The 24310-nt window shown below is 41.2% G+C and overlaps 1 protein-coding gene across 1 annotated transcript; it reads left to right on the top strand.

Annotated features, from left to right (window-relative positions):
* The first annotated feature begins 22411 nt into the window (after window positions 1-22411).
* On the top strand, window positions 22412-24310 carry nme2a (NME/NM23 nucleoside diphosphate kinase 2a). The gene is made up of 4 exons (XM_038975251.1): window positions 22412-22537; window positions 23474-23575; window positions 23863-23975; window positions 24196-24310. The coding sequence occupies exons 1-4, from the start codon at window positions 22412-22414 to the stop codon at window positions 24308-24310; spliced, it is 456 nt and encodes a 151-aa protein (XP_038831179.1).

Raw genomic sequence — 24310 nt, 5'->3', positions numbered from 1 at the left:
AACATATATTGCTAAGAAAGACGGAGTAGGGTGACTCCTCTAACAGGTCTCGAACACAGGCCACCAGAACCAATGACTAGCACCCTAACCACTGTCCCAACAAGGGACATATTTGTAAGGTATGTGCTTATTGGGCCAGTATAGTTAGGCCCTGTCCAGAAGAAACCCTAACCTCTCCTCCCTAGGCACTTGTGTAGATCTGAAACAACTTAATAGGTGTAAGCAATAGAGTGAAGACACTTGGAAGTACATCTCATTCCTGTTAAAAATACACACAAAAAAAGGCTTTATTGATCATAGTGATTCAGAAGTATTTTAATTAATATTTTTTTTATTAAACCTTTATTTAACCAGGAAGGGCTCATTGAGATTTAAAATCTTTTTTCAAGAGCGTCCTGGCCAAGATAGGCAGCACCAAGTCATTACAAAAATGACAGACAAACAACATGAAAAACTACAAGTAATCTAGAAAAAAACACAGAATTCAGAAGAGTATAACAAAATCACAAATAGCAAATTAAAAACATTGACAGGTCAGGGAATCAGTCTCAAGATCATTCATCAGTGATTTAAAAATACCAATCGGGACAAGTTCTTCCAGTTTAAAAGTATTTTGTAAGGCGTTCCAAGACGATGGCGCAGAGTACATAAAAGCCCTTTTACCAAATTCAGTTCGAATATTTGGAACAGTTAGCAGGATAAAGTCCAGCGAACGAAGAGAGTACCCACCACATTTCTGAACAATACAAATGCCCAAATAAAAAGGTAGTAAACCCAAAATGTCTTTGTAAATAAAAGTATACCAGTGACTGAGCCTACGAGTGACTAGAGAAGGCCAGCCAACCCTGGTATACAAAGTGCAGTGGTGCGTAAGGGTTTTGCAGTTTAACTTCTTATGGCTGCAGGGGCAGTATTTAGTAGCTTGGAAGAAAGGTGCCCAAAGTAAACGGCCTGCTCCTCCTCAGTCCCAGTTACTAATATATGCATATTATTATTAGTATTGGATAGAAAACACTCTGAAGTTTCTAAAACTGTTTGAATTATGTCTGTGAGTAAAACAGAACTCATATGGGAGGCAAAAACCTGAGAAGTTCCACTTCCTGTTTGGATTTTTTCTGGGGGTGCCAGATTTTCAACCAAGCTCTCATTGAAATTACAGCGAGATATTGATGAGTTTTCACTTCCTACGGCTTCCACTAGATGTCAACAGTCGATAGAACTGTCACGCCCTGACCATAGTTTGCTTTGTATGTTTTATGTTTTGTTTGGTCAGGGTGTGATCTGAGTGGGCATTCTATGTTGTATGTCTAGTTTGTCTGTTTCTGTGTTTGGCCTGATATGGTTCTCAATCAGAGGCAGGTGTTAGTCGTTGTCTCTGATTGGGAACCATATTTAGGTAGCCTGTTTTGTCATTGTGGGTTGTGGGTGATTGCCTATGTTAGTTGCTTGTGTCAGCACTATTCTTATTATAGCTTCACGTTCATTGTTCGTTTTATTGTTTTGTATAGTTCGTTCAGTGTTCTCTGTTTTATTAAATTCATGATGAACACATACCACGCTGCATATTGGTCCTCCGATCATTCAAACTTCTCCTCCTCAGATGAGGAGGACGACGAGCGTGACAAGAACTTTGTCTGATGACTCTAATGTGAAGGGGGACCGAAGGAGACAGGAATTAGTCACCACTGCCACGAGGTGATCACGCATTGAAGAGGCGCGTTCACGTGAGAGGGAGCTCCGTTCCATCGGTCAACTGAAGTCAATGTAATTCTCCGGTTGGGACGTTATCTCCGGTTGGGACGTCATTCTAAAGATTGATTCAGTACATCGTTTGACATGTTTCTACTGACTGTAACGGAACTTTTGGACATTTCGTCACGTTATAGTGGTCGCGCTTTGTGACTTTGGTTAGGGCGTTTGGTAAACAATTCCAAAGTAGCTAATTGGACATAAATAACGGACATTATCGAACAAATCAAGCATTTATTGTGGACCTGGGATTCCTAGGACTGCATTCTGATGAAGTTCATCAAAGGTAAGGAAACATTTATCATGAATTTTCTGGTTTCTGTTGAGTCCAACATGGCGGCTAATTTGGCTATTGTTCTGAGCTCCGTCTCAGATTATTGCATGGTTTATTTTTCCGTAAAGTTTTTTTGAAATCTGACACAGCGGTTGCATTAAGGGGAGGTATATCTATAATTCCATGTGTATAACTTGTATTATCATCTACATTTATGATGAGTATTTCTGTTGAAACGATGTGGCTATGCAAAATCACTTGATGTTTTTGCAACTAGTGAATCTAACGCGCCAATGTAAACTCAGATTTTTTTTATATAAATATGAACTTTATCAAACAAAACATGCATGTATTGTGTAACATGAAGTCCTATGAGTGTCATCTGATGAAGATAATCAAAGGTTAGTGAATAATTTTCTATATTTCTGGTTTTTGTGAAAGCTATCTTTCGCTGGAAAAATGGCTGTGCTTATTGTGGTTTTGTGGTGACCTAACATAATCGTTTGTAGTGCTTTCGGTGAAAAGCATATTTGAAATCGGACACTTTGGTGGGATTAACAACAAGATTACCTTTAAAATTATATAAGACACATGTATGTTTGAGGAATTTTAATTATGAGATTTCTGCTTTTTGAATTTGGCGGCCTGCACTTTTACTCGCTGTTGTCATATCATCCCGGTAGCGGGATGGCAGCCATAAAAGGTTAAAATAAATCTCAAAGTGCCATGGTAAAGGGTGTCAATTGATCTCAAACACTGAGCGGAAGCATTCATATATAAAATATCCCCATAGTCTAGTAAAGGGATAAATGTAGCTGATAATATCCTCCTTCTGGCTTCAAAAGAAAAACCGGCCTTATTCCTAAAATAAAATCCCAATTTCAGCTTCAATTTTTTTGTAAGTTGTTGAATATGCAATTTAAAAGAGAGGCCGTCATCAATTAAAATTCCAAGATATTTATATGAGGTTACAGTCTCAATCTCAATGCCCTGACAGGTAATAATAGGTGAAAAGTTCAGAGGTCTATTTCTTGCTTTAGAAAACACCATTAGTTTGGTTTTGTCAGTATTGAGGATAAGCTTCAATTGACACAAGGTATGTTGAACAGTATAAAAAGCATTTCGCAAGTTCTGGAAAGCTTTTGTAAGAGACGAGGCACAACAGTAAATACCAGTATCATCAGCATAAAAATGAAGTAGCGCATTTTGGACATTTTTATCTAAATCATTTATAGAAATTGTGAATAAGAGAGGACCTAGTACAGAACCTTGGGGAACACCATTACAGACAGACAATTTAACAGACATGAGCCCATCAAATTGAGTGCACTGAGTTCTATCAGACAGATAGTTAGCAAACCATGCAACTGCATGCTCCGAAAGACCTACACTCGACAATCTCTGCCTTAGTATAGCATGATCAACTGTATCAAAAGCCTTAGAGAGATCAATAAAAAGTGAGACACAGTGCTGTTTTTTGTCAAGGGCTTCAGTGATATCATTTAAAACCTTCATGGCTGCTGTAATTGTGCTATGCTTCTTCCTGAAGCCTGATTGGTACATTGATAAAATAGAGTTAGTAAATAAAAACTATTTTTTATTTCAAGTATTTTCACCAGTGGTGACAGCTATGAGATTGGCCTACAATTATTTAAAAGAGTTGGATCTCCCCCTTATAAAAGTGGTAGGACAAATGCTGATTTCCAGATCTTTGGAATTTCATTACATTCCAGGGTTAGATTGAACAGATATGTAAATGGTTCAGCTATGAAATCAGCTGCCAGATTTAAAAAGCAGGGATCCAAAAGATCAGGACCTGCTGGCTTTCTCTGATCTAAGGATTTCAGGGCTTTATGTACCACCTGCACAGAGAATGGCAAAAAGCTAAAAGTTTGACCAGCTCTCACTGGTTCATCCACACAGTGTTGTACAGAGACAGAGGACACTGAATCAATCAGCCTACCAGATTATACAAAGTGCTCATTGAAACAATTCAGCATTTCAGTTTTGTCATATACAGCAACAAAGTCCTTCAATACACATGATGGTAATTCGTTAACATTACTGTTACCAGACATAGACTTAATAGCCAGAAGTATAATTTAATATGCCTCACCAATATTAGACAATAATTATACAGAAAGCCCTTAAATTGTTGAAATAAGCAAATCAAATCCCTGATGAGAGAACAGTCCAAATAAACTATGACTGACACAGATATGGTGGTGTAGCATGACCATCTGAATGCTGTGAACCGAAAGGTTGTGAGTTCAAATCCCAAGTGAAGACATAATGAATAATAATTACTGTGCAATGCAATCATGTACAATATGCCAAATAAGTAAGTTTAAAGCACTGTCTGTGAGTATCCCTAACCTTGCCAACAGACCAATCAGGGCCTTGATTGGCTTGTCAATAGTCATGTTTCTATGTAGTCATCAGGTGACAGAAATGTTCTTGAAACGTGTCTAGAACATTACTATTGTATATTCTGAGAACATGGCAACCATGTTCTGTTTATGTTTGGTGGGACGTTAATGGAATATTCTCCTAACCCTCAAAATTGTCATGAAATGAGTCTAGAACAGGCAAATTTTATATCAAGGATATAAAAAATAAAAAATATATATTTAGTCAGTCTCAATTTACTGTTGATAGTTAGAACAATAGAATACACAAGGTGCAATTTCAAAATGGGGTTGTGCATCAGCAGTCACTCAATTAGCCCATGTCAGCTACATTTTTTTAGATTGGTAAATTAGTCTAGCGGCCAGCTATCTGAACTTGTAGTAAGCATGGTCAAATTACCGACTGGGGTGGGGTCCATTGATCATCCGTTATCATATCAACCCTTGCAAAATTCTCATGAAAAGTGTCTTGAACATTAATATCTTATATTCTGTGAACATGCCAACCATGTTCGGTGTATGTTTGGTGGAACGTTGATGGAATATTCTCCTAACCCTCAGGAAACTGGACACATGAATGTTCTTGCAATGTCCCATAAACCTTTAGTGTTGTATATTCTGAGAACATTGTAACCATGTTATAGACAAGTTCCGTTTGACATTAAGGGAATGTTTTCCTGACTTTAACACCAAAACATGCTAAAAAGGTTCTCAGAAAGTTTTTGCTGACATTGATAGAATGTTCGCCTAACTAACGGAAAACTGGACACAAACATTACGGGAACATTACGGGTAACATTGCAAAAACGTTCTCTCTCCCCAGAATTATTACTGTAACTGGGACATGGGTAGTAATGTCCCTGTGTTTTCCAATAATTGGATTTTAATGTGTAATGGTATAGAGCAGGGATGGGTAACTGGCGGCCCACAGCTCCACTTTTGTAGGCCCGTAGACCAATTAATATATAAAGAATAAATATAAACTCAGTAGGAGTCGCAACTTACTGTTGAGAGTTAGAATAATAGAATATACAAGGTGCAACTTTTACATTTGCTGCTAACTTTTCTCTCCGCCCCATGGCAAAATGGGCTCCAGGTCAAAACATGGCTCCAGGTCATCTATAAGTCTATGCTAGGTAAAGCTCCGCCTTATCTCAGTTCACTGGTCACGATAACAACACCCACCCGTAGCACGCGCTCCAGCAGGTATATCTCACTGATCATCCCCAAAGCCAACACCTCATTTGGCCGCCTTTCCTTCCAGTTCTCTGCTTCCAGTGACTGGAACGAATTGCAAAAATCGCTGAAGTTGGAGACTTTCATTTCCCTCACCAACTTTAAACATCAGCTATCTGAGCAGCTAACCGATCGCTGCAGCTGTACATCGTCCATCTGTAATTAGCCCACCCAATCTACCTACCTCATCCCCATACTGTTTTTATTTAATTTACTTTTCTGCTCTTTTGCACACCAGTATCTCTACTTGCACATCATCATCTGCTCATTTATCACTCCAGTGTTAATCTGCTAAATTGTAATTATTCGCTCCTATGGCCTATTTATTGCCTACCTCCTCATGCCTTTTGCACACACTCTATATAGACTTTCTTTTTTCTACTGTGTCATTGACTTGTTTATTGTGTTATTGGCTTGTTTATTGTTTACTCCATGTGTAACTCTGTGTTGTTGTCTGTGTCACACTGCTTTGCTTTATCTTGGCCAGGTCGCAGTTGTAAATGAGAACTTGTTCTCAACTAGCCTACCTGGTTAAATAAAGGTGAAATAAAAAATAAAAATAAAAAATAAAAATGAGTAGGATTGATTGAAATTAGTTATAAAATTGCTAAATCTTCTCTCTGCCCCATGGCAATGTGTAGAGTTGCAGGAAACTTGCTTTAAAAATGCAACATCTTCTATACACACCATGGCAAAATGAGCAGAATTGCAGGAAATTAACTTTAAAACTGTATTATTTTCTCTTTGCTGTGAAGGGGAGGCTGCTAAAATGTTTCGCTCGCAAGGCTTTTTTTTGGCCCCCACCCCCATCAAAGTAGCCCATCCCTGGTATAGATAGGGAGTGAAGGAAGATCATTGAAAGGGTATTGCAACAGATAGAGGATCATTGATTTTGGAGTCATACTCTATTTCACACCGATAAACACGTTCTCACTCAGACACACACACACACACACACACACACACACACACACACACACACACACACAGTTGCGTCATGCACGCACACACACACACCCCTCCACTCCCAGCTTTTCTTTGGCCCAGATCGTAGGTCGAGTTAGAGTGATGGAGGGTTGTAAAGGAGAACAGACCATTAGCTCCATTGATATCTGCCAAGAGGCTGAATGAGGAAACGCTGTATCACAAAGTTGTAAAGATATACCTGAGACACCACTAGATCTCACAGTCTGACAGCCCAGCATCACTCACTCTGTGTGTGTGTGTTTGTGTGTGTGTGTGTCAGGCCAGCATCATTCACCCTGTCCATCTCCTAGAAGTGGTCGTCACAGACAACAAACCTGACCTCTCTTTCACTGAGGAGCGGCCCCTACAGTACAATTGTAAAGGCAAATATTGGCTAGGATGGATCTAATAAGCCCAGGGATGGGCAAAAATTACAAAATACAGATATAAAATACCATAGAGTTCAATGTATCAAAATAAACTACAAAATACTTGTATTACAAAATACTTTTGTAATGTATTCAATTGAAATACATGTACACTGAACAAAAATATAAACGCAACATGTAAAGTGTTGGTCCAATGTTTCATGAGCTGAAATAAAAGATCCCAGAAAGTTTCCATTCGCACAAAAAGCATATTTCTCTAAAATGTTGTGCAAAAATGTGTTTACATCCATTTTAGTAAGCATTTCTCCTTTACCAAGATATTCACTTGACATGTATCAAGAAGCTGATTAAACAGCATGATCATTACACAGGTGCACCTTGCGCTGGAGACAATAAAAGGCCACCTTAAAATGTGTGGTTTTGTCACACAAGACAATGCCTCAGATGTCTCAAGTTTTGAGGGAGAGTGCAATTGGCATGCTGACTTCAGGAATGTAAACCAGAGCTGTTGCCAGAGAATTTAATGTTCATTTCTCTACCATAAGCCACCTCCAACATCGTTTTATAGAATTTGGCAGTACGTCCAACTGGCCTCACAACCGCAGACCACGTGTATGGCATCGTTTGGACAGAGTGCCCCATGATGGTGGTGGGGTTATGGTATGGGCAGGCATATAAGCCACAGCCAAAAAACACAATTGCATTTCATCGATGGCAATTTGAATGCACAGAGATACCGTGATGAGATCCTGAGGCCCATTGTGAGGCCCATTTTTTTTAAGGTATCTGTGCAGATGCATATCTGTATTCCAAGGCATGTGAAATCCTAAGATTAGGGCCTAATTCATTTATTTCAATTGATTGATTTCCTTATATGAACTGTAACTCAGTAAAGTCTTTAAAATTGTTGGGTTTATATTTTTGTTCGGTATATTTTGTTTTTTACAATACAAAATTCAAAAGGCAATCGCACATCTGAGCTATCTTTGTTGCAGGTGCACGGTAACAGTTGAGTGTGATGAGAAAAAAGAAGAAACCCGCACACTGCTCTTGATAGTATCACTGCTCTTTAATAAGCTTTAGGTATCGGCAACAAGGCCTTCGTCAGAGCTTATGAAAGAGCAGTGACACCAGCAAGAGCAGTGTACAGGTTTCTTATTTTTTCACATCGTATTTTAAAATACAAAAATACATTTGCAAGTAGCCGGCCCGAACAGCAACAACATGCTTTCTATGACTGTGATATGTTGTTGAGCAAGTCACTCTGGATAAACGTGTGTCTAAATGACCAAAATGTAAATATGTGAAAATGATGAACATACCAAAATGAACTGCAAAGGGACAGAGCTCATTAGAAGAGTACTCAGCATGCTTTGCAATTGCTAATTTGAACATATACAGTCCATTCGGAAAGTATTCAGACCCCTTGACTTTTTCCACATTTTGTTACATTACAGCCTTATTCTAAAATAGATTAAATACATTTATTCCCTCGTCAATCTACACACAATACCCCATAATGACAAAGTGAAAACAGTTTTTATTTTGGAAAATTTATTTTAAAAACAAGTATTCAGACCCTTTGCTATGAGACTCGAAATTGAGCTCAGGTGCATCCTGTTTCCATTGATAATCCTTGTGATGTTTCTACAACTTGATTGGAGTCCACCTGTGGTAAATTCAATTTATTGGACATGATTTGGAAAGGCACACACCTGGCTATATAAGGTCCCACAGTTGACAGTGCACGTCAGAGCCAAAACCAAGCCATGAGGTCGAAGGAATTCTCCGTAGAACGCCAAGACAGGATTGTGCCGCTGCACAGATCTGGGGAATGGTACCAAAAAATGTCTGCAGCATTGAAGGTCCCCAAGAACACATTGGCCTCCATCATTTTTAAATGGAAGAAGTTTGGAACCACTAAGACTTCCTAGAGTTGGACGCCCGGCCAAACTGAGCAATCGGTGGAGAAGGGCCTTGGTCAGGGAGGTGACCAAGAACACAATGGTCACTCTGACAGAGCTCTAGAGTTTCTCTGTGGAGATGGGAGAACCTTCCAGAAGAACAACCATCTCTGCAGCACTCTGCAGCAATCAGGTTTTTATGGTAGAGTGGCCAGACGGAAGCCACTTCTCAGTAAGAGGCACATGACAGCCCGCTTGGGGTTTGCCAAAAGGCATCTAAAGGATTCTCAGACCATGAAAAACAAGATTCTCTGGTCTGATGAAACCAAGATTGAACTCTTTGGCCTGAATGTCAAGCGTCACGTCTGGAAGAAACCTGGCACCATCCCTACGGTGAAGCACGATGGTGGCAGAATCATGCTGTGGGGATGTTTTTCAGCGGCAGGGACTGGGAGACTAGTCAGGATCGAGGGAAAGATGAACGGAGCAAAATACAGAGAGATCCTTGATGAAAACCTGCTCCAGAGCGCTCAGGACCTCAGACTCGGGCGAAGGTTCACCTTCCAACAGGACATCGGCCCTAAGCACACAGCCAAGACAACGCCAAGACAAAGTCTCTGAATGTCCTTGAGTGGCCCAGCCAGAGCCCGGACTGAACCCGATCAAACATCTCTGGAGAGACCTGAAATACCTGGGCAGCAACACTCCCCATGCAACCTGACAGCGCATGAGAGGATCTGCAGAGAATAATGGGAGAAACTCCCCAAATATAGGTGTGCCAAGCTTGTAACGTTATACCCAAGAAGACTTGAGGCTGTAATCGCTGCCAAAGGTGCTTCAACAAAGTACTGAGTAAAAGGTCTGAATACTTATGTAAATGTGATATTCCTGTTTTTGCTTTGTCATTATGGGGTATTGTGTGTCGATTGATGAGGCTTTTTTATTTTTTTTTATCAATTTTAGAATAAGGCTGTAACGTAACAAAATGTGGAAAAAGGGAAGCGGTCTGAATACTTTCCGAATGCACTGTAAATGTGTATTTAGCAGATGCTTTTATCACACCATAGTGCTATCAGACTTCTGATACCAATGCAGGGTGAAAGGGGGGGGCCACAAAATGTGACCCGTTTTAGAACATGTTTTTGGTATTTTGAAAATGTAAAATAAATTGGAGTGTAGTTCAGCCCAGTGTAATTCAAATTACTAAATAATTCCCACAAAATATGTATACACAGAACATGGTTGCTATGTTCGCAGAATATAATATATTAATGTTCTAGACACGTTTCATGGAAACGATGCATGAACAATCATGTCTCCAGTTTTCTGAGGTTTAGGAGAATATTCCATCAACTTCTAACCAAACATACACTGTACTTTGATCTTCCCACTGTGCGACCATATCCCTGTCAAGTATTGGATATTCTATTCTCATCGTTGATTTGAATGACTTATTTCAGCAATTTAACGGCTTTCTGTATTGTTGTCTAATGTTGGTGGGGCATGTTGGCCTGTTTTAATGACACACCTGAACGCCTGACATATTTTTTATTGTGTACTTTTAACAGAGCTGAGTTTTACTTTAAAGTGCATTCACCCTATTGCTTACACCTATTAAGTTGTTTCATCTACATAAGTTCCTAGGGAGAAGGGGTTAGGTTTTCTTCTGGACAAGGCCTAACTATACTGGCCCAATAAGCACATTTCTTAGAGATATCCCTTATTAGGCCAGTGGTTAGGGTGTTCATCATTGGTGCTGGTGGCCTGGGTTTGAAAAATGCTAGGTGAGTCACATTACTCCGGAGCTCTTCAACCCTGTTCCTGGAGAGCTACTGTCCTGTAGGTTTTCCCTCAAATCCTAATAAAGCACACCTGATTCTAATAATTAGCTGGTTGATAAATTGAAGCAGATTAGCTCCAATACAATTTTGGTTGGAGTGAAAACCAACAGGAGGGTAGCTCTCCAGGAAAAGGGTTGAAGAGCCCTGCTCTACTCTCATATTCTTATTAATATATGTTCCCTAACCATGCCAACAGACAACGAGCTATGACTGCATCAGTGGTTCACCAATTAGGGCCTTGATTGGCAACAGTAACAAGGTGTGATGTGTAATTAACCACTTTTTGGGGAGAACGTTTCTTCAGGACCATCAGGTGACGTCGTGGCAACTGATACACAGAAATTCTCTTGCAACTTTCCCATGAAACGTGTCTAGAACATTCATATCTTATGTTCTGAGAACATGGCAGCCATGTTCTGTGTATGTTTGGGGGGATGTTGATGGGATATTCTCCTAACCCACAGAAAACTGGACACATGGATGTTCTTGCAATGTTCTCGTGAAATGTGTCTAGAACATTAATATAGGATATTCTGAGTTCTGTATGTTCTGTTTGACATTCATTTGCATCATTCGTGGGAGACGACATGTTTACTGTTTTGTTTTGCAGCTGAAGAGATGTTCAGTGAATGTCAACAGGGAGCTACTTGTGCTCTCCAAGGAACAACTTTGACACAGGTGTAACATGTCATTACTCGAACTCTTCCACCATATTGATAGCAGATTCTTTCAGCTTGTTACTACTTAGTCCATGATGTCTATGGTTCCACTCTAACTCATTCACACTGCCACACTGCCATCTTGTTGAGGTAGATATAATGGCATGCGGGGGATTGTTGCAATGGGCTGAGCCACAAATCTAAATGCATCCTCTCCTTGGGTGCATCTCCATTATCTTAAGTGGCTTCTTTTCCTGTGGCTTTGAATTAGTGTACATTAAGGAGAGGAGACAAGGAGTGGAAGTTACTTTAGAGTGTTGAGATGGACCCTATCACCCAACCATCCTAAAGCAAGGGCAGTTTTTATGAGTCATAGCAATAGAGTGTTGTGTACAAATACATATCAGGCAGATGTAGATATCATCCATAATTCAGATGTTTGAATGAGTTCATATGCCGTCCTATTTTCTTCCTAAAAGTACACTACTCTTGTTTTAGAAGGTTATGAGTGCTTAAGTTTTAAATCATGTACACGGAGATGTGAACATTTTATGGAATTCTTAAGTATGCTGAGAATGATCCTTAACTCGCCTCTATGACCCTCAGTATATGGTGATATTGTGGGAGTCACAGATCGAAGTGTGTGTGTGTGATTACAAGTTCATTTCAGACATCTTGATAAATATTCACTGCAAAAAACACTGAAAACAGGGGTGAAACTCATTCGAACTGACAAGAAAACAGATCTCTTTCGACAAAGCTGTTAAATAATGGATTCATAAACTACTGCATTTCTGAGGTAATGTGTGCCCTTCTGAATCCACACTACATATACTGCTTATGAGGGGCAATGGGCTGTAGAGGAGGGCTACAACTTTGATCCCAATGGGCAGTCTACTACGACAATGACTCCATCCCCTTTGGACAGGCAGAGGTGTTTGGATAACAGGAAAATATTGTGGTAAAACTGACCAAAAATGTAATCGCTTTTGTTGCAGATCATTCATTCTGGTGGCATGAAGAAAATATCTGTCTCCAGACATTTAGTCTGGCCCCCTAGAAGAGAATATAGAGTAGTTAAATCTTCCTTATGCAATAGCTGTCCCTCTCAGGCCTTTTAAATGTCACCAGAATTTAATTGAGAATGCCTCATCAATTCCAATTAAATTCTTAAATTTGAATTGAATTAGTAATTTTTTTTTTTTATTATTTTTTTTTAATCATGTTAAAAGGAAATATAATTAAATTCATTGAAATTCAAATGCCTCTTCTATTCTATACTGAACAAAAATGGCTTTATTACAGACAGAAATACTCAGCAACCCCTCACAGGTTCTGAGCTGGTGTGGTTACACGTGGTCTGCTGTTGTGAGGTCGGTTGGACATACTGCCAAATTCTCTAAAATTATGTTGGAGGAAGCTTAAGGTACAGAAATGAACATCCAATTCTCTGGCAACAGCTCTGGTGGACATTCCTGCAGTCAGCATGCCAATTGCACTCTCCCTCAAAACTTCAGACATCTGTGGCATTGTCTTGTGTAATGAAACTGCACATTTTAAAGTGGCTTTTAATTGTCCCCAGCACAATGTGCACCTGTGTAATGATCATACAGTTTAATCAGCTTATTTATATGCCACACCTGTCAGGTGGATGGATTATCTTGGCAAAGGAGAAATGCTCACTAACAGGGATGTAAACAAATATGTGCACAAAATTTGAGAGATGCGTGTGGAACATTTCTGGGATTTTTTTTATTTCAGCTCATGAAACATGGGACCAACACTTTACATGTTGTGTTTATACAAATATACATTGTGTACATAAAACATCATACATGTCATTTATACATGCAATTGTTGAAACAATTGATTTTCCGGGCAAACTATTAAAATGAAATCAAAACCTGTATTTGAATATGTACATTGAGTGTACAAAACATTTCCATGACAGACTGACCATGTGAATCCAGGGGAAAGCTACAGTTTGATTCCTTATTGATGTTACTTATTAAATCCACTTCAATCAATGTAGATGAAAGGGAGGAGACAGGTTAAATAAGGATTTTTAAGCCTGGAGATATGGATTGTGTATGTGTGCCATTCAGAGGGTGAATAGGCAAGACAAAATATTTAATTGCTTTTGAATGGGGTATGGTAGTAGGTTTCAGGCGCACCCGTTTGAGTGTTTCAAGAACTGCAATGCTACTGGGTTTTTCACGCTCAACTGTTTCTTGTGTGTATTAAGAATGGTCCATCACGGGCCTCCCGAGTTTAAGGCACTGCATCGTAGTGTTACAGTGTCACTACAGCCTGGGGTTTGATCCCTGGCTGTGTCACAACCAGCCGTGATCGAGAGTCCCATAGGGAGGCTCACAATTGGCCCAGCTGGGGTGGCTTTACTTGGCTCGTTGCACTCTAGTGACTCCTTGTGGCGGGCCGGGCGCCTGCAGGCTGACTGTGGTCGTCAGTTGAACAGTGTTTTCTACTACACATTGGTGCAGTTGGCTTCCGGGTTAAGCGTGCAGGTGTTAAGAAGCGCAGCTTGGCGGGTCATGTTTCGGAGGATGCATGACTCGACCTTCGCCTCTCCCGTGCCCATTGTGGAGTTGCAGCAATGAGACAAGATCGTAATCACGAAATTGGGGAGAGAAAGGGGGTGAAAATTACTTTAAGAATGGTTCACCTAAAGGACATCCAGCCAACTTGCCACGACTGTGGGAAGCATTGGAGTCAACATGGGCCAGCAGCCCTGTGGAACGCTTTCGACACCTTGTAGTACATGACCCAACAAATTGAGGCTGTTCTGATGGGCAAAAGGGGGTGCAACTCAATATTAGGAAGGTGTTCCTAATGTTTTGTACACTCTGTGTATTTCATTAATCATTTACATTTTGTTCAATATGGGGAAAATACTACACTTCCCAGAATGCATTCATTTAACCAGTTGATCCTGAGGCCTTCAAAAAGAAGCCAAACAATTGAAATTGTTGGTGGAAATGTAATTGGCTATTCTAAGCATCTAAGCACAAAGGTTAAAAGAATATATGAACATTGTTTTATAGAAAAAGTGATATATTTTTTGGTATCTGGAAGTGTGACCGGTCAGATTCCATGGAAATTCTATGGAATTTCTTTGAATTGCACTGAATTAAATATTTCCTGTCACTCAAACTCAAATTTTACATCCTGTGGGTTGTGGCAAGTTCAATTAGAATTTCAACTCATGAGTTGAATGGGAGTCAATTCCAAAATTCTGAATTGAGCCCAACCCTGCCTTCCAGGCAATCTGCAACTACCATTAGGCCAACCTTTTCCCCTGACAACTCAATATCTATACATTTCTCTCTGGGTGGATCTGTGCCATTTTCACCCTTCCTATTATGAATGGTGATGCCTCTGCTGCAGTATAGAATGATCACACACCATTACAAGCTATTACAGCACAAAGAACTCCCTGCTTCCACACAGCGCACCACATTCTCAATGAAACATGAACTCCACATACAGAGACACGGCCATAAAAACCCTAAGCTGACACACACTTAAGTACAACTACTATACCACCTAGTCTGTCTACTCCACCTCCCCAGAGGAACTTTATAGTAGCCCCATACAGCATAACTACAATCTGCATGCACACACACACAGAGCAGCCTAACCAGATTTCAGGAGTTGAGTGAATAACGTTTACGATCAACAGCCGCTCCGGAATAGCTCCATATTAAAACATGGGTATTAAACAGTACCACTTGGCTGCCGAGGCTCCTAATCCTGGTCTTAAACCCTGGTAAAAATAGGACTGGGTCTAACAGTCATCCAGGCAGCAGAGAGTCAGGAAATTAGGGGAAGGAATTAGCTATCCATTCGGTGAGAGCTGTGGATTGGGGAGGAGAGGGAAGGGAAAGGCTTGAAGAGGTTCTGGCAAGCTAGGGCTTGTTATTCCATTAGACACACTGAGCTGAGAGAGAGGGAGCACATAGAAGAGGAGAAGCTGAAAGGGTGATGAATGATGAATCATGGTTTAGGGATGCATGGAGATAGGAGGGAGGACAAGACAGTGACTAGTGAGACGTCCTCATATATGGTTTTGTGTGTGTGTGTGTGTGTGTGTGTGTGTGTGTGTGTGTGTGTGTGTGTGTGTGTGTGTGTGTGTGTGTGTGTGTGTGTGTGTGTGTGTGTGTGTGTGTGTGTGTGTTTGGGGGGGAGAGGTTCTGGCTGCTGGTGCGCTGTTCAGCTCGTATGGCAGGCCTGGCAAGCTGGTGCTTGTTATTCAATTAGACACACTGAGATGAGAGAGAGGGAGCACATAGAAGAGGAGAAGCTGAAAGGGTGATGAATGATGAATCATGGTTTAAGGATGCATGGAGATAGGAGGGAGGACAAGACAGTGACTAGTGAGACGTCCTCATATATGGTTTTGTGTGTGTGTGTGTGTGTGTGTGTGTGTGTGTGTGTGTGTGTGTGTGTGTGTGTGTGTGTGTGTGTGTGTGTGTTTGGGGGGGAGAGGTTCTGGCTGCTGGTGCGCTGTTCAGCTCGTATGGCAGGCCTGGCAAGCTGGTGCTTGTTATTCAATTAGACACACTGAGATGAGAGAGAGGGAGCACATAGAAGAGGAGAAGCTGAAAGGGTGATGAATGATGAATCATGGTTTAAGGATGCATGGAGATAGGAGGGAGGACAAGACAGTGACTAGTGAGACTTCCTCATATGGTTGTGTGTGTGAGAGAGAGTGTAAAGAACCAGTGAAGCATCACCCCATGTTTCTGTAGAACTACACTTCCTCTACCTGTCTAATGCTCACACTAAGAAACAGGGAGCTTCTCTACAATTACTTCTGTCTGCAGAAGCTGCTTTCCTTGTGTAATGGTCAGCCAGCTTGCAGAAAGAGACTGGTCTTAGTAGTAAACACTGACTGGGACACAGGCCAAGAGCTCTGGGATGAAGTAGATTCCATCTCAGAGGGAGATTTGAGTCAGTGTTGAGATTTCAAATGTAGCCTAGCAGGCAAACCGGTTTAACATACTAGTCTGGTGTCTGCAGTGTTGTTCCTGCATGGTGACACATCCTTCATTGTGAGTGATAACCAAACTATGCCAATCCCAACAGGTCATTACAAGTATGCTTTGTACACATAGACTCTACTGTCTGTAGTAGGCTACCTTTTTCCAAACTCAGTTTTTGTTTCTTCTCCTTGCCTGAGAGTACATTTTTTTTATTAAATTCCACTCAAAATCTTTGCCCAATTATCTTTGACTCAAGTTAATTCATCAATGTGTAGTCTATAGTAAAAACATTATACAGATTGAGTCAAACATTTAGCCTATTACACTGATCAAAAATATAAACGCAACATGTAAAGTGTTGGTCCCATGTTTCATGAACTGAAATAAAAGATCACAGAAATGTTCCATAGGTACAATCTTTCAAATTTTGTGCACAAATTTGCTTACAAAGCATTTCTTCTTTGCCAAAATAATCCATCCACGTGACAGGTGTGGCATATCAGGAAGCTGATTAAACAAAATTATCATTACACAGGTGCACTTTGTGCTGGGGACAATAAAAGGTTTCGTCACACAACACAAAGGCCCAGATGTCTCAAGTTTTGAGGGAGCGTGCAATTGCCATGCTGACTGCAGGAATGTCCACCAGAGCTGTTGCCAGAGAATTGAATGTTCATTTCTCTACCATAAGCCGCCTCCAATGTCGTTTTAGAGAATTTAGCAGTATGTCCAACCGACCTCACAACCGCAGACCACATGGATGGCGTCATGTGGGCGAGCGGTTTGCTGATGTCAATGTTGTGAACAGAGTGCCCCATGGTGGGTTTATGGTATGGGCAGGCATAAGCTACCGACAACAAACACAATTGTATAAGCTACCGACAACAAACACAATTGTATTTTATTGATGGCAATTTGAATGCACAGAAATACCGTGACGAGATCCTGAGACCGATTGTGAGGCCCATTTTCTTTCAAGTATATGTGACCAACAGATGCTTATCTGTATTCTCAGTCATGTGAAATCCATAGATTAGGGCTGAGGGTCCGTCTCTCAACATCTCTCAGCTCTCCCTTTTCTGCACTGACACTGACCAAAAGGGGACACCGTCTTCCAGCTGATTGCAAAACTCGAGTCGCATCTCATTATTTCTGCCTCATGCACAAACTTCTGTTGTTACTCCTATGAACAGAGAAAGTGAAATATTCCTTGATATTAAAAAAGACCCAAGCCGCTAATAATAACAACAATGCAAGCCTAGATACACTTTCCTACTCGTTTCTGCTGCAGTGCTTGTTGTAGAGCCGAGTGGAAATAGGAAGAACGCCCATGTTATGCCTTTTAAAAGTGTTGACAGTGCTGAGAAAGAACTTAAGCATGAACACACTCATAAAACAGCATCTCTTTGCTGTATTCGTTGACACTCTCTAGCCATGGTTATTTTATGCCTGATACGTTAACGCCATCTAATTGGCCAGCAGTAGGCCTAGTGCACTTGATTTGCTCTCTGGGACTGCCGGGAAGGCAAAGTTTGCAGCTTCAGACACATGGACACATGGAAACACTGCTCACGCAGTTTACTTTTTTAACCATTATATGGTTAATTTGATCCCAGCCAATCACAGTTTAGCTGTTCACGCATCTCACTCCTTGAGGTTTAGTTATAAAAAATCTTTGGTGAGATCGCGTACTGAGTGAGGGTGACCAACTGAAGAGTGGCTCCCAACTTTTCTACAACTGTTTTGTGTGCGTTCAGATACTAGTGAGTATTGTTTGAGGTTATATCGTAATTCTATTGAAAGCCCGAGTGTTAATTGCCATTAGTAGTGTTCATTTCACCTTTATCTGTTGAGTAATGGTAGATTTCTAGACGAGCTGTTAGTCTGATATGGCTTCTCTTTGATGTTTGTATAGGTCCAAAGCCTACTATTTGGTCACATTGTTTGCCTCATGAATATTACCTACATTGTTATTACTTAGTTGTGACATTATGTGGTTGCATGCAAATGCAGAGGCATTGCTTTGTTAGTGCAACAACTAAGTGTAATATGCTACATCATGCTAGTGTGCATGCCTTTGCCTCATGGCAGTGTGGTTGTGCTTGCAGGCGCGCGCCATTTTGTTAATTGAAGCCTGTATGTACAAACCTGCTTGTTTAGCCCTGTTAATTGTACTGCTTGTGTCCACAGTGGTTATGGGCATTATTATTATTTCTGTATAATGACTCATTGCAGTAGCATAGCCAGTAATTAGTTGGTGGGTGGGCCTGCAGCAATTTGGGTGGGCCAAAAAAGCTGAGAGAAAATTTGGCATTTTTAAAGCTAATTTCCTGCAATTCTACCATGAAGCAGGCAGGAATCCTTGCCTGTTTCATTACATCACTCCCACTTCTGACACCAATGTAATGAAACAGGCACGGAGAGCGGCTCGAACCCACAACCTTCTAGCCGAAAGCCCAGCGCACCATATACTGTGCCACTAAAGCATGCTCATGTGGCAGAGTTGATATCTGCTTTTATAAACCAGGGTCGCAGCATTATGTAAGTCTATTTGTAATATTGGCCTTACTTTATGTATTAGAGGTCGACCGATTATGATTTTTCAACGCCAATGCCGATACCGATTTATTGGAGGACCAAAAAAAGCCGATACCGATTAATCGGCCGATTTTTTAAATATATATATATATTTGTAATAATGACAATTACAACAATACTGAATGAACAATGAACACTTATTTTAACTTAATATAATACATCAATAAAATCAATTTAGCCTCAAATAAATAATGAAACATGTTCCATTTGGTTTAAATAATGCAAAAACAAAGTGTTGGAGAAGAAAGTAAAAGTGCAATATGTGCCATGTAAAAAAGCTAACGTTTAAGTTCCTTGCTCAGAACATGAGAACATATGAAAGCTGGTGGTTCCTTTTAACATGAGTCTTCAATATTCCCAGGTAAGAAGTTTAATGTTTAAGTTATTTTAGGAATTATAGGACTATTTCTCTCTATACCATTTGTATTTCATATACCTTTGACTATTGGATGTTCTTATAGGCACTTTAGTATTGCCAGTGTAACAGTATAGCCTCGGTCCCTCTCCTCGCCCCTACCTGGGCTCGAACCAGGAACACATCGACAACAGCCACCCTCGAAGCAGCGTTAACCATCGCTCCACAAAAGCCGCGGCCCTTGCAGAGCAAGGGGAACAACTACTTCAAGGTCTCAGAGCGAGTGACGTCACCGATTGAAACGCTATTAGCGCGCACCCCGCTAACTAGCTAGCCATTTCACATCAGTTACACCAGCCTAATCTCGGGAGTTGATAGGCTTGAAGTCATAAACAGCTCAATGCTTGAAGCACAGCGAAGAGCTGCTGGCAAACGCACGAAAGTGCTGTTTGAATGAATGCTTACGAGCCTGCTGCTGCCTACCACCGCTCAGTCAGACTGCTCTATCAAATATCAAATCATAGACTTAATTATAACATAGTAACACACAGAAATACGAGCCTTAGGTCATTAATATGGTCAAATCTGGAAACTATCATTTCGAAAACAAAACGTTTATTCTTTCAGTGAAATACAGAACCGTTTCGTATTTTATCTAACGGGTGGCATCCCTAAGTCTAAATATTGCTGTTACATTGTACAACCTTCAATGTTATGTCATAATTATGTACAATTCTGGCAAATTAATTACGGTCTTTGTTAGGAATAAATGGTCTTCACACAGTTCGCAACGAGCCAGGCGGCCCAAACTGCTGCATATACCCTGACTGCTTGCACAGAATGCAAGAGAAGTGACACAAGAAATTCATGTTAGCAGGCAATATTAACTAAATATGCAGGTTTAAAAATATATACTTGTGTATTGATTTTAAGAAAGGCATTGATGTTTATGGTTAGGTACATTGGTGCAACGACAGTGCTTTTTTCGCGAATGCGCTTGTTAAATCATCACCCGTTTGGCGAAGTAGGCTGTGATTCGATGAGAAATTAGTAGGCACCAGATCGATTATATGCAACGCAGGACACGCTAGATAAACAAGTAATATCGTCAACCATGTGTAGTTAACTAGTGATTATGTTAAGATTGATTGTTTTTTATAAGATAAGTTTAAAGCTAGCTAGCAACTTACCTTGGCTTCTTGTTGCACTCGGGTAACAGGTAGTCAGCCTGCCACACATGCTCCTCGTGGAGTGCAATGTGAGGCAGGTGGTTAGAGCGTTGGACTAGTAACCGGAAGGTTGCAAGATCAAATCCCCGAGCTGACAAGGTAAAAATCTGTCGTTCTGCCCCTCAACATGGCAGTTTACCCACCATTCCTAGGCCGTCATTGAAAATGAGAATGTGTTCTTAACTGACTTGCTTAGTTAAATAAAGGTTAAAAAATAAAATAAAAAACGGCCACAATCGGTGTCCAAATATACCAATTACCAATTATTATGAAAACTTGAAATCGGCCCTAATTAGTCGGCCATTCTGATTAATCGGTCGACCTCTAGTATGCACTACCCTCTGTAGTGCCTTACAGTCGGATGCTGAGCAGTTGCCATACCAGGCGGTGATGCAACCGGTCAGGATGCTCTCGATGGTGCAGCTGTAGAACTTTTTGAGGATCTGGGGACCCATGCCAAATCTTTTCAGTCTCCTGAGAGGGAAACGGTGTTGTCGTGCCCTCTTCACAACTTTTCTTGGTGTGTTTGGACCATGATAGTTTGTTGGGGATGTGGACACCAAGGAACTTAACTCTGGACCCGCTCCACTGCAGCCCCGTCGATGTTAATGGGGGCCTGTTCGGCCCTCCTTTTCCTGTAGTCCACAATCAGCTCCTTTGTCTTGCTCACATATATTTGGTTGAGTTGTCAACTAATGTGAATTAAACGTGAAATCAACAAAAAATGACATGTCATTGGATTTAGGTTAAAAAAATGAAATACATCCCTTGAGTTGATGACCTTTTGCAAATCCATGTTGATTCAACGTCATCACATTGCTTTTTTGCATGATGTGAAAACAATGTTGAGTCAACCAGTTTTTGCCCAGTGGGCGCCTCCATGTGTAAAACCCAGTAGCGCTCCTGCAATCTGCATTGGATTACTGAAAGCACCGCATTAACGAAAATAACCTGCCCAGCTCCCTGTCAGTCACTAACCCGGAGGCTCAGTTGTCAAGGTATAGTAAAACTATTGTAGCTATAGTATAGTCTACCTGTTTGTGAGCTATTTAACTGATATTATATGTCTATATCTTACTGGGATAGTTGGAACCTTATTTAATTTGGGATATTTAGTCGTTTAATATCGCGGCAAACACGTTTTAGGCTATTTGTAGCTCTTGTTAGGTGTCGTATAGCCTAGCCTATACCCTCTCCTATGGCGATATGTCATCTGGTGTGAATGCATTTCATTTTGGTGAGTGATTTTCTGCATAGTTTTACCTGGAGAGGCACATGTTCGCCACTCGGGATATTATCCTACCAGTAGTTGTGACTCAACATTTAGTGCTGTGGTATTTTATTACATTTTATTTGCACAGTGTTGTTCGAAAATGTGTTGGAACAAATCATCCACGAAGTTGATTTTGATGCGGGTGATTAGGTAGATTACCTTCTGGCAGCGGGTGAAAGACACCACGGAGCATGACAGTTCAGGCTTCAAATGGAAGGCAGAGGGGTTACCTTGCTAAGGGGGTCCAGTGTGCTCAGTGTCATTGGCTCCGTTCATGAGATTGACCCATGATGGGAGTCGGGGGCCTCGGCACCGCGACCCCAAGCTGAATGTGCCAAATGTGCATCACGTTTTCTTATAGTCGGTGGAATTCACCTCTCTCTCTTTTCTATCCTCTCTCTCTTCCATCCCCTCGATCTCTTAACCCCCTCCTTCCCTCTCTTTCTGTCTCATATCACACTCTCCTCTGTCACTGTGTAGCTTTCTCCCTCTTCTCTCTATTCCTTATCTTCTATCCTCATAGCGCCATGTCGAACGAGGAGCGGACTTTCATTGCCATCAAGCCAGATGGAGTTCAGAGGAGGCTTGTTGGAGAAATCATCAAGAGATTTGAGCTAAAGGGCTTCAAAATGGTGGGGATGAAATTCATCCAGGTACGTTATTCTACTTACTGGAATCTCTATTATTTTATATGTAGGCTGTAGTCCTATACACTTTCAGCGCATTACTAGACAAAATGGTATAGCCAATAGGTAGACCTGAATGGCAGGCCTGTCTGTTATGTAAACAGGCTATCTGACAGCTTTTCTAAATAAGCACACAAATCATCTAAGCAATAACTGCCAATACACATTGTTTGGACATACAATACACATTGTTTGGGCATACAATACACATTGTTTGGACATACAGTGCAGTACAGTGGGGCCTCATCTAGTCCTTGAGGTAGGTCCTAGTGAGCAGATTAGCTTGCTGGCTTTTCTTAACCACATGTATGTTTAGCATAGGTCTCCTGATCCTGTCTGCGTTGGTCTGTGGCCAAGAGGGCTGCCTGTGACCTACGAACCCAGGGATCAGAAGTGCCCACCGATAATAGTCACTGTTTGCAATGGGCTGTTTAAAGGTTAAACACATGCACTCAACGGTTACCTAGTTATAAACTCTAGTGACTTCATGTGATTGATGCTATATACACTATAGCAGAGTGTATCCAGATTTAGGCTATAGCTTTATGAAACCCTTGTTTTGTTGCGACGTGACTGTTACAGGTTCCTTTACTTCACAGGCGGTTGATGGCACCTTAATTGGGGAGGACGGGCTCGTGGTAATGGCTGGAGCGGAATAGGTGCAATGGTATCAAATACATCAAACACATGGTTTCCATGTGTTCATAGCATTCCATTAGCTCCGTTCCGGCCATTATGATGAACTGTCCTCACCTCAGCAGCCTCCACTGCTTTACTTCTGCTATTCTACCACTGGTGTTCAAACATGGCCCGCTGTATTTTGCTGTGATCTGCCTCGTGTATGTCTATGGTTATGGTGGATTATTGATATTTCTGACTACCTGTTGTGTCTGACTAACCCAGGCCCCGGAGTCTCTGCTGAGGGAGCACTACGCTGACCTGGAGGACAGACCTTTCTTCCCAGGCCTTGTCAGCTACATGACCTCAGGACCAGTGGTGGCCATGGTAGGACAGACTTTCCTTGATGTGTTCATTGACAAGTGGTGCAATGGTCTAGTTTCTCCTACAAGAACACAGAAAAGCCTGCACACTGTAATGCTTCTAATACCATTTCACAGTGCATGCGTTCACTACCTGTACCACTGTCAGATTATAGCTTTGAGCCGCCAGGCTTGAACATATTCACATTAGTACTCGTATTTTGAAATGTATTTGACCGCTGTGCCTCGAAATGGAAGATCATAAAGACTACTTGGTTAGTACAGTGTTATCCATCTGTGTGTGGGTGCCAGGTGTGGGAAGGGTTCAACATGGTGAAGACCGGCAGAGTAATGCTGGGAGAGACCAACCCTGCGGACTCCAAACCCGGCACCATCCGAGGGGACTACTGCATCCAAGTGGGCAGGTGAAAATTCATCGCACCACACCACTGCACATGATACGAGAAAAGAAAGCAGCGTTTAGTTACACACACAACAGATAACACACAAAAGCATTTACTAAGTAACGTGTGTTGATATTTTAAAACCTCTGCATCGGTGAAGTCCAGTACTTGCTAAACTCTATCCAGAGACACTAATTAACCCATCGTTAAGTCTCCATCTTTCTTCCCTTGTTGTTTTCAGGAACATCATCCATGGCAGTGACTCCATAGAGAGTGCCAACACAGAGATCAACCTGTGGTTCAAACCTGAGGAGCTTTGCAGCTACACTAGCTGCTCTACCAGCTGGCTCTACTGA

This window comes from Salvelinus namaycush, chromosome 35 (genome assembly GCF_016432855.1).
Source record: "Salvelinus namaycush isolate Seneca chromosome 35, SaNama_1.0, whole genome shotgun sequence".
NCBI classification, from domain to species: Eukaryota; Metazoa; Chordata; class Actinopteri; order Salmoniformes; family Salmonidae; genus Salvelinus; species Salvelinus namaycush.
Note: the sequence above shows the minus strand (reverse complement) of the source record. Positions and strands in the feature narration are given on the sequence as shown.